We start from the raw sequence: 11,515 nt of genomic DNA, 5'->3' as shown, positions 1-11,515 counted from the left end.
GTCTGAAAAAATGACTAGGAGCTCCTGACACTGCTGTGACATGATAGAATTGAAAGGATATAAACACATAAGTATAAAATCCATATATTTTTTTTTTCTACTTTAAAAACTGCACTAGGCTTTTTTAGATAGCAGATAAGAGAAGTCTGAGTGTTGGTGTTACCTCATAGGTTTGTTTTGTGGAAGCTTTCCATGTGATGCAGGTTTGAGGTATGCATATGCCTAATTTTTTTTTTCTTTTTTTTTTAAGAGAAGCATTGACCAGTTATTTCCAATGCAGCAAATATACTTGTTCTACACTGGGTTTTGCCTCATACGTTTATGACAATGAGAACTTGGGCTGCAAGGATTGTGATGTCTGTGGCTCAGCTGCTCTCTTGCAGAGGGTTTCAGCCTGGTGGCCCATGATTGCAGGCAGGTACCCATAGAAGGGTTGCCTGGTTTGGATTGTCTGGGCTGGATCTCTGGCCAGGGGCTCTCCTCTAATATGTTTTAATCCTGAGGAGCAAGGTGAGAAACTTGCTGTGATTTGCATTTGAAGTTCAGGTTGGAGCTCAGGTTAGAAAAATTTGATTGAGTGGATATTGAAAGATTGGATAAGTTTTGTGGGTGTTCGTTGTATTTCTTTCTTTAACTTTTTTTTATGTAATTTTTTTTTGTGGTTTGTGTCATGCTGCAGCAGGGGCTGGTGGCTCCTTGGTGCTGGGATGTGGGGAGCAGTGGAGGCTCCCCAGGGACAGCAGACCTGGATGCCATAGCCAGAGTCTGTCCTGCCATCCCAGCCAGGGTGTGGGGCAGCTGCAGGCAGCAGGGCAACCCCATCCCAGACATCTCTGGCAGGGCCTGGGGCCAGGCTGGGCAGGGCTACGGGGAGCTGGGTCAGAGTCTGACCCCCATGGGGGCTGACGTGGAATGCTGGGCAGGGCAGGGAGAGCCCTGGGTTGGTGGGCAGGGACAGTTAGGCCTGGGGATACCCTCAGGGCCCTGTACGAGATGTCCTGTCATAATCATAACTAGTAATACACAATGTGCCAGTAGTTCACTGGCATTTGGTATTGTAGTAATCTTTGAAAGACAAATGTATACATAAAACTTGTATGCATTTATGAAAATGCTTAGAAGGACCTATTAAATTAGCAAAGTGGTAGAGAAATCAACAGTACTACAGTACTTTAAAAACATATAAAGCTTTTTTATTTTACAGATACAATATCGTGACTCTTGTCTGTAGCTGAATATAGTTCTCTTGAAGCTGAGACTTTAGGTTGTTTTAATTGCTCCTAGGGTTATCGTTAATGTTTTGAGAAATTGAAATACTGACTTAGTCTTGCACTTTAAAACAGAATTTGTATTTAAATGAAAATATTTAAATATCTACACATTACTGAAAACCCACCTCCTAATATTCTAATCCTTATATAAGTTAATGGTTAGACTAGGATTCAGCATATACTGTAGTCAGATACGTAGTTGGTGCTTTTTTTGTATCTAGTGAGGGCTATATCTTATAGTACTTCTTTAATGTAATTTTTGTATTCAGAAAATGCATAAAGTACAAAACCCACCAAATTATTTTTATATGATTAAAAAATTTATTTGGAGTTTATAACAGAAACTTGATAACCATAACATTTCAGTATAAAATGTCAAGCACTTTCTATTTCAACCATATTTTTGCTGAATTGGCAGCACCAAATTTGTCTCTACCTCCTTTTTTCCCCACAAGAACTGCAGCCCCTCCAGGAATGCAGCTGTTTTCAGGGCGTATGCTTAATTCAACTTGGAAGCTTGATCCTTTTTTCTGCTGTAAGTTTAAGGACTACAGCAGAGCCACAGAGGGGTCCACATTGGCTCTTGTCGTTTGTACATAAACAAAACACATCTTGCTGGGGATGTTTGAGACATAAACTGTTTGAAAACTGTATTGCTAAGACAACTGATGTGTGCCTGGAAGATTTAGTGGAGTTGAGAGGTTTCAGGCTGTAGTTCTACTACAGTTTTAATCTATCCAAACTGGTAGGGACTGAATTTTCATCCCTCTCCAGCACCTCTGATAGTGTGTGTACAATTCTTACGTGAGCTGTTTCAGCTCATTAAACCAACAGAAAGTTACCTATTCTCTTGGATTTGGCTAGACTTCTGCAGTTTTAAGGAACTGAAGCAGCAACATGAAGTTGAGGGGAGGTGTAAGGGGAGAGATTAGGTTATCATCCTAATGCCTGCTGCACATGCACAGGCTTAGACTTAATCAATAATGGAACCATAGCCACAGTGAAGTCCAAGCAAAGCTGCCTTCTTGATTTCACACTTCAGTAGATCATAGAACTTTGGCTCATTTATATATTTTTTTTTGAGCTAATGATGAAAATCTGTGGTTTCTAACTCCATGGCTTCAATAGTTCTGTTTTAAATAATGGAAGTTTTCTGAACCTGGAGCCTCCAGTGTGCACAGACCCTTATGAGGGTCAAAACCAAAGGAAACATTTGCATGAGTCCAGGTGAGGTGGGTATACAGCAGAATATTCTGTGTGGAAGAAGTGATGCTTTTCCCTCCTTGTTGGCTCCATAGAGAAGAGTATTACTATTAGCCAAGGGAGCATTTTTGTGCCTCGGGCAGTGGAAATTAAAAGGCTGTATAAAACAGCCTCTCTGAAGAGACAGAGGTTTATTCCCAACTCCTTTTATATATGCTGTTCATAACAGTTCTCCATGTGTGCTGTACATGTGTTCATATAGACCCAGAAATAAAATCTGGATCTTACCCAGTGTATTCGGATAAAACCTTCATCTAGTACTCGTCATCATCTTCCAGGTCTTCCCCTGCAGTTGCAGCTTCCAGTGCAGCCAGAGCTGCTGCGACTTCTGCATCTTCCTCCTCAATTTCTCCATTGATGTCTTTATGGTTGGGGTGTGTGAGTGCCTGTGTGACTTTGGTAACAGCCACTGCAGAGATACCACCAGTAATGCCCTCACTCAAATTTGCAGAGTCAGTTTCAAAAGGTTCAGTACTGCTCTCCTTCACAGGCAAAGGTGGGGTTACACAAAGGTCCTGGTTCTCTATTGCTGAAGGACCAGTGTTTTGATCTGAATGTGCACAGTGAACTGAAAAGCTGTCTTTTTCAACACAGTTCCCAGTTTGATTGCCATTTTGGGGGTAGTCAATATCTGGCAGTTGTATGGCATTGTTTTGTGTCCCCAGTATTGAGTTTCCTTTGAGAAACATGCTATCTTGTGCAGACTGGGTGTCTGCAATACTGTTAGACACATCGCAGGCTGCTTTCCTCTGACTGCCTGTCTCTACGTCAGGTTCTTGTCCAGACCTGTTTAATATGGTGTAAAAGTCTGTGTTGCTGGTTGAAGAAGCCTCTGACTGGCTGCAGGTTCCCTTTTCACTGGCTTCTTTTATCAGGTTTGTGTTGGGATTGAGTGTGGAGTGCCCTTCAGCACAGGAGTTGCCACCATTGACTGCAACATCAAGCTTTGCAGCACACTTCACAAGGCTGTCCTCTTGAAAATTGTTGCCTCCATGATTCCGGAGAGTTTCTTTTGTACTATTGATAGGATTTTTATTTTCTGTCCTATTTAGCTCATTCTTCTCGAGTTCGTTTTTGTGTTCTTCATTTTCACTGTTCTCTTTGAATTTGAATTTATTGCTGCCTTGTTCATTGTGTTTACAGCTGTCTACTTCATGGATGCATCCAGGTGATTGTACTTCTTCTGGATCAAAAATATAGCTGGAGTAAGGAAAATTTGTAGAGGAAATATTACTTATGATGTTAATCAATATAATTAGTAAGAAAGATTAAGCTTCATTTTTAACTTGAAGGTATTGAGGAATTAGAGTCACTAAACTTTACCTCGGGTCCTGAGAATGCGCTAAACCAAATGGAAATGCTGAACTGTGCTGTCAGCTGCTGTCTCCCGGGACTGATCATAACTAGCCCCTGTAGTGAGATTCACCAGGAACATAAGCAGGATGTTGGAGAATGTGCTGGCAGTTGCTTGTTTCCAGCTTTATTTTTTTTTCTTTTGGGAGTTCATTAGCCAATGAGTAGTCATCACATGGATTGTTAATTAGTATGTCCTCATGTAGTAGCTAAAATATCTCTGTTTTTTGCTGCTGTTCTTCCTTCAAGTCTTTTGTCCTTTTCTCTTTTTTTTTTTCCCCCTCCTGATTTATTTTCTTCCTCTTGCTCTACATTTTCCTTAACTTATCTCTTTCAGGGCCTCTCTCTCACTTTTCTTTATCTCCCTTCTTTCTCTAGTAGCACCATTTCCCCACCCCACTTCCTTACCTGTTCTACAGAAGTGACCAAGGGAAGGAGTAACCCCCAAGTGGGGATGAAATGTGGTCTTTATCAAACTAGTGAAGCTTCCTCTCTAGGGAGACTTTTAATATGGGAATAATTCCCACAACTAACTACATTTAAAAGCTATGATGGAAGCAAGGAACTATACGTTCGTTTTCATTGCTTAGGGGAGAGGGAGATCTGACAAAGACTGTGCTCCTTGTTCTACTGAATTGAGGGAAGTTCGTGCTACCTAAATAAGAAAAAGCTTTACTAAAGAAGAGTTTTCAATGTCACACAATTTACTCTGTGGGACAGGAATTATGGAAAGGGACCATAATTACAGTAAACAAAAAGGACATTTGGAGGGAATCAGTATACCTATGCTTGAAGATACTGTAAACTTTGAGAAAACTCCAACCTTTTAAATAGACTAATTTAAGCAACAGGTGTAGAGGGAGCACAGTCACATGGTTTCATGCTTTTCTTTTATTCAGTCTAAGCAACTCTTGTTCTATTGTACCTTTGAATCATTTTGCAGCACCTGCACCCCATCTGGATTTTCTTTAATCTGAAAAGAGAGAGGGAAGGCAAGGGAGAGAGGGAGTGAGTGAAGCATTATGAAATTAATGTATGAGCAATTGCATTGAAAATGATGCTCATGTTTAGAAGGTTTTTATTAGCTAAAAAGAAAGATGTCTATGCAAGAATGGATGCGGTACAGTTCAAGATCTTTCCAGGTTCCTGTCTTGCATTGGCAATGGCCTTTAACTGGGGAAATATCTGGAGAAGAATTTAACAATTCTGAGATAGTGGTGTTCTCCCAGAATTGTTTCCTAGGCAATTTTATGATTTGGAGAATTCTAAATCAGCGCAGTGAGTGTGGGGGGTTTTGTTGGTGTTTTGATTTTTTTTTTGTGTGAGGTTTTTTTTTTTTGTTGATTGGTTCTTTTTCTTTTCCAGTATTTTTTTCATTTGGCAGCTATTGGTGAAATTCTCTTCCATTTGTCCAGTTGATTTCTGGAACAGTAAACTGCTAGCATCTACCACATCCTTTACTCAGTTGTTTCACAGACCAGCCTTGCCTGTGTGAAGAATCACCTGCTTTTGTTTGACTTTAACCTGGTTCTTACTGACAGTATTTGGTGCTTTCTAGTTCTTCTTCACATGATCTGACCATCATGTCCTATTGTCACTATAGAACAGGTTCTATACTGCCCCTTCGGTTCATATACAGTCTAAAGAATCCTCATCTATTTAAATGTTAGCCATAGTGATATAATTTCATGCCTATAAATTGTCCTTGTGGAGTTCTGAGTCTTTTGCATTTCAACATCCTTTCCAAATGATGCGTGGGAACCACAAATGTAGAGTTCTCAAGGTGTTTGGAACCACAGATTTATTCTTTCCTAATATCTCCTTGTCTCCATTCACTTGACTCTGTGACAGCTACTGAGCAATGAGGTGACATTTTTGTGGAACTATCTCTTAGTGAGGCACAGACAAGTTCCCAGGACTGGCATTTTATTATATGCAATGTGTTGCACCTGCGTTTTACTACAGTAAATTCCAGAGTTTGACTAGAACTAGCAGACTGTTTTGCATTGTGTGTGTGTATGTCATTGCCTGACCCAGTGAGATGCTAAGAACTATCTATTATACGCTTCTTATGCCGATGTCTTTTATTATGGGAAGAAATGTTTTGCTAGTATGGACCCTTGAGAACTTTTCTGTTCTAAACCTAAACTGAAGTCCCAGATCAGACTAAGCAAAAATCCTAAAACCCCCAATACTCTTTGTGGGTTGGGGCTATCTTATATCAAATTAATCAAGTCAAGACAGGTTGTATAATATGTTTTGTCCATCGATATTCAGGCTCTTTCTTTTTCTCTTGAGATGCTCTACAACCTTGCATACTTTTGCCATTGCCTAAGGACAGCTGCTCACTTCCCATCAAACAGAAACTGATGATGTTTTCTGGAGTCATTTATTCACAAAACATTCAAGGAAAGTAGTATTGATTTATTCTTGCCAGGCATGGCCTGATCTGCGCACCAGCGATCATGCTAGCAGAAATGTAAATCAAAACTCTCCTTTTTTTTCATCCCCCTAAAATCTGACTGCCTCTGGTGTTTGCACTGAACTAAATACCTGATGTAGGTCTCTCATTCCTGGAGCCTCTAAGGGCCTACAGTCATTGAGCAGCTGGTTTTAGCTAGGGTAGAACTGCTCCTATACTTTTTGTCTTTGTCTGCATGGGAACTGTTCTGGAGAAGAAATTTCAATCAGGAGTAGCCAGCTTGATGTAACTCAGTGCTTGTTGGGATGGCTTGTAAGCCAGCTGCTTTGCTTCCTCTGCCTTGGTCCTGCTTCTCTCCTTGAAATGCACTCTCCCTTCCACATCTCTGCTAATCTTGTACTGTGTTCTCATCCCTCAACACCACCATAGCAGGAATTCTGCAATAACTGGCGAGATGATTGAGTGTACTTACCCTCCTTATGTGCAGTTGCTCTACATTACAAAGGTGTTTGGACTAGATATGGGGCTCATTTAGGCTGGCTGGTATAGCGATCTATTCCAGCCAAAGGGGAATTCTTAATACAATTTGCTTTGATCATGTTAAAAGCTGAATTAGCTGTAGCTCTTCTTTAGGTTAAGACTGGTTTGAAGCTAATACAGTTGAGCTAAGCCCTGTGTGGAAACTTGTTCTGGTTTGATTGACATCTTGAGTTTTAGCTTAAACCTGCTTATAAACTGAAAGAAATAAAAACTGCATAAAGTTGGCCAGCTGTTGATAGACTCAAGCTTCAAGTCTCAATGGCTGGCAGATTACCACATGTTAGATAAGTCGTTGTGTGATCTCTGTTCATGGGAAAGGCAATGTAACTTGGCTTATTTTAAGCCTCTTTCTCTACAGTCTCTACCAAGCCCTAACCTTCCTGTGGGCTAAGAGTATGCAAATATTATCGTGATTTAGCAGAGATGAAATAACTTCAATTGCTGTCAGTTGCTATGTGAACCCACTGAAATGCCCTTGTCTTGGCTTTAAAGTTTATAGGTTTGTATGATGACCAGTACAATAGATGTTGCTTCTAGCTGAGAGTGGGCACTTCAAGTCAGGCTGCTTCTGTTTAAACTTTTATCTGACAGATTTCCTACTCAGGGCTTTTATTTATAAATTCTGTGGTTTGTTTGTTTTTTTTAAGCACAAAATCTTGCTGATAGGTTTTAAGCATTGAGAAGTGCTAATTGCTGGCCTTTATTCTGTTGTAGAGACACTTGTAATATAAAGCAATTATACATTGATATTACTGTTTTAGTTTCCATAGAAAGTACTTTCCTTTTTTTTTTTTTTTTATTACAGCTACTGTTGGAAATATCTCTACAGCTATTGCATTAAGCTTTTCCACTGATGAGATACAACTGGATCTGCCCTCCAGCATGAATAGACTATTACATATGGAAAATAATGTATATTGTATTCTCTTATAAATTATTTCATATGCCTGAAATAGGAATATGGTTTTACAGTGTCACTATCTGAACACTGGCTTGTTTTTTTTTCCCTTGCCCTTTTCTTTCATTTATAATAATCTTTCAAATCAAGCTGGAAAATAATTCTGGGAAACAGTTGCTTTTATAGCATGAAAAGGCATGCTTTAGTCCTACTTATCTTGTTTTAGGTACCTAGCTCTAAAGACTTGTGTATTGTGTGATGTTCATAGTTCCATTAATGGAAAAACTACTGTCTGGAGCAGTTTGAATCAAGCATGTACTACAGACTTGAAAGAGGATTAGAGACTTCGCACAATGGATAATGGTATGTTAACTGATACTGAGTTTAGAAACATTGCATCCTTATAAGATGTTTATTCTGTTAGATAAGCTGTGCTGCTAAATTGATTAGATAGTTTCAGATAAACATGACATGATGTGGAATGCTCCCTTGAAGAACACTCTGGGGGCTAGTTCCACATCCCCCCTCCCCCAAAAAGAAAAAAGCTGCCTGTTTAAAGTGGCAGTAAAATGCTTGGACTTAACATTTAGATCCTCAGAATTCAGATCAAAACTGCCATTAATCCTAGACAACTTTGTGTGTGTTTTCCCCAGCCACCCCAGCAGACATTTGCAAAAGATAGACTAGATATTATGTCCTTGCAATGTATTAGATGAGTGTTCACACAGAGACCAAGAAGACCTGATGTTATGAAAGACTTTCTTCCTTTGAAGTAGTATGATACAGAAGAGCAACCATTTTAAAACAAGTTGGATAAAATTGTACTATGGAGGGAAACAGTAACTGGTCTTAATTTGAATAGAGGAGGATATGAATCCTATCAGTAAAACAAATGCTAAAAGGGGGGAGGTTGTTAAATACATTTATGGTGGCGCCTGCGAGCAGAATAAGATGAGACTTTTCTTTAGAAAAGTGTGAGACTATGGTGAAGATAACAAGAATAATGTCTGACTCCAAAACTGCAACCTTGCATTTCAAGCCACAGAGGAGCTTTAAGAGGAGTCTGCCTTGCTTTATCAGATTTGAGAAACACAAGGTATCTGATTTTCAATCATGTAATAACATAGCTTGTATTGTCTATTTAAACTGTGGCTGTGTAATGAGTAAACAAAGGCAAATGAGATAATGTCACAAAAAGGGTAGAAGAAATATTTTTAAGACAGAAAAATGGTTTGGCATCTTTTTCAATATTCTTGGGAGTTTACATGGAAACAGAAAAAGGTCAGTATTATTTTTGCTCATGGTGTATTTTTAATTCTATCTTGATTTTTATTTTTAGATTCTTTTTAAACACCTCCAGTAGCAGAGGCAGAAAGCTGAGGGGACAGCATATTAAAAAGGCTTTTCTAGTAGATCTCAAACTGATAAACTCTGACTTTGGGTCATTCTTTTTAAGCCAGTTGGTTTTTTTTAGTTTGTTTGGTGTTTTCCTATTTTCCTACCACACCCTGATGCTTCTGTTTTTGCTTAGCTTTTCCCTCTCCTCCCTCCTTTCCCACTCTAGATTACCAAGTAAGGAGTTTTTTCCTACATGTATATTATCTGGACTGCTGAACCTGAATGACGTATCCCCCAGGGGCCTGAGGCACCTCTTTCTGATGACTTTTTCCAGTAGAGGCACCTTTCAGACTTGATCCTGCCAGTGTCTTCCCCATCAGTTTTTTGTGTTTTGCAGCAATTTTAAAATCACTCAGTGAAACCCTTGCATTTTAAGGCTACTGACCTTAGCTACCAATCTCTTTGCAATGGATAGAAACCCTTGCTTATGAAGATTGTCTGGCTGCTTCACTATTAACACAAGCACAATTTACTTGGTATTTTTTTTGTTAATGAGGTCTTACCTAGATGCCAAATGCTAACCAGCCAGGAGACATATGCACAGAAGCAAATGTGGGAAGAGAGTGTATTTGCAGGGAAATGTGTGGAGAAGAAATATAAAGAATGTGGGGTGGGAATAACCTTAGAGAGCTCTAGCACTTGACGCGCTTCTCCTAATAGGAAGTGCAGTTCGCCTTCTGTGCTAAGTAGGCATTCATACCTCTCAGAAGATTTCAGATGCTGTCATCAGCATATGCCAAGGTGCAAGAAAGGGTCAGACGTGCCTAGGTTGTAGGGAAGTGCAATGTCCGGGCTAATAGCAGGAGGATGGACTAGATGACCTTTAAAGGTCCCTTCTAATCCAAACGATTCTATGAATCTATGTGTTCCTGAGTTGTGGAGCCAGAGGAATAATTGATCTGAATCACAGATAATTTCAAAGAGGCACAAAAAGATTGTGGGAGGGCTAATACAGATGAGAAGAATTATATTTAGAAATTTAGAAAACTAGTAAACATACAGTAGAAAAAAATACCAGCCTGTGGTAGAGGGAGAGAGAGAATAACGGAAAGGCTTGTAAAAGAAGAAAGAGCAGGAACATAACTTAGCCACACATAGTGCAGGCTAATCATTGCTACTGGACAAATATAATCTGTATGAACTGTCTCAATTAACTTAAAGTACAGATAACACTTCAAATCTTCTGTTTTTTTTTTCCGACCTTAGTCACTATTCTGAGACTAGAGGGGCTCCAAAGAGAGAGAGAGAGAGAGAGAGAGGGGGGGGGGGGGAACCCAAAACATCCTGGGCCCACAATTGTCTGAACAACCTGATCTAGTTGAAGATGTCCCTGCTCATTGCAGGGGCCTTGGCTAGATGACCTTTAAAGGTCTCTTCCAACCCAAACTACTGCAAATGACACCAAGTTGCAGATGACACCAAGTTGTGGGGGAGTGTTGATCTGCTGGAAGGCAGGAGAGCTCTTCAGAGGGACCTGGACAAGCTGGAGAGATGGTCTGATTCCAGTGGGATGAGGTTCAACAAGGCCAAGTGCCAGGTCCTTTGGTCGCAACAACCCCATGCAGCACTACAGGCTGGGGACAGAGTGGCTGGAGAGCAGCCAGGCAGAAAGGGACCAGGGAGTTTGGACTGACAGAAAGCTGAACATGAGCCAGCAGTGTGCCTAGGTGGCCAAGAAGGCCAATGACATCCTGGCCTGTATCAGGAACAGTGTGGCCAGCAGGACCAGGGAAGTGATTCTTTCCCTGTACTCAGCACTGGTGAGGCCACACCTGGAGTACTGTGTCCAGTTCTGGGCCCCTCAGTTCAGGAAGGATATTGAGGTGCTGGAGCAGGTCCAGAGAAGAGCAATGAGGCTGGTGAAGGGACTCGAGCACAAGTCCTATGAGGAGAGGCTGAGGGAGCTGGGGTTGTTCAGCCTGGAGAAGGGGAGGCTCAGGGCAGACCTCATCACTCTCTACGACTACCTGAAAGGAGGTTGTAGCCAGGTGGGTTTCGGTCTCTTCTCTCAGGCAACCAGCAGTAGGACAAGAGGGCACGATCTTAAGCTCTACCAGGGGAGGTTTAGGTTGGATATTAGGAAAAAATTTTTTACAAAGAGAGTGATCAGACATTGGAATGGGCTGCCCAGGGAGGTGGTGGATTCACCGTCCCTGGAGGTTTTTAAGATGAGACTGGATGTGGCACTTAGTGCCATGGTCTAGTAACCACAGCAGTGTTGGATTAAGGGTTGGACTTGATGATCTCAGAGGTCTTTTCCAACCCAGTTGATTCTATGATTCTATTATGGCCTGTGGGGACTAACACCACCAATAAAAACCTTTTTTTTTTTTTTCTGACAACAAAACATTTCGGAAAACCAATTCCTTT

At 40.7% G+C, this 11,515-nt stretch overlaps 1 protein-coding gene across 4 annotated transcripts in view; it reads right to left on the bottom strand.

The window, feature by feature from the left end:
* Positions 1-1,195: 1,195 nt before the first annotated feature.
* CUNH4orf19 (chromosome unknown C4orf19 homolog) overlaps positions 1,196-11,515 on the bottom strand; it is a 43,953-nt gene continuing 33,633 nt past the window's right edge. For all 4 annotated transcript variants that reach the window (XM_027686402.1, XM_027686403.1, XM_027686404.1 and 1 more), the window contains 2 exons: positions 4,813-4,860; positions 1,196-3,734 (listed from right to left, as the gene is read on the bottom strand). In XM_027686402.1, the coding sequence (XP_027542203.1) occupies positions 2,789-3,734; positions 4,813-4,844 (978 nt within the window). In that variant the 5' untranslated portion in view covers positions 4,845-4,860 and the 3' untranslated portion in view covers positions 1,196-2,788. The remainder of the gene's footprint in view (positions 3,735-4,812; positions 4,861-11,515) is intronic.

Source organism: Neopelma chrysocephalum, unplaced genomic scaffold, assembly GCF_003984885.1.
Source record: "Neopelma chrysocephalum unplaced genomic scaffold, ASM398488v2 Primary Assembly neopelma1_71, whole genome shotgun sequence".
NCBI classification, from domain to species: domain Eukaryota; kingdom Metazoa; phylum Chordata; class Aves; order Passeriformes; family Pipridae; genus Neopelma; species Neopelma chrysocephalum.
This window is presented reverse-complemented; position numbering and strand designations above follow the sequence as displayed.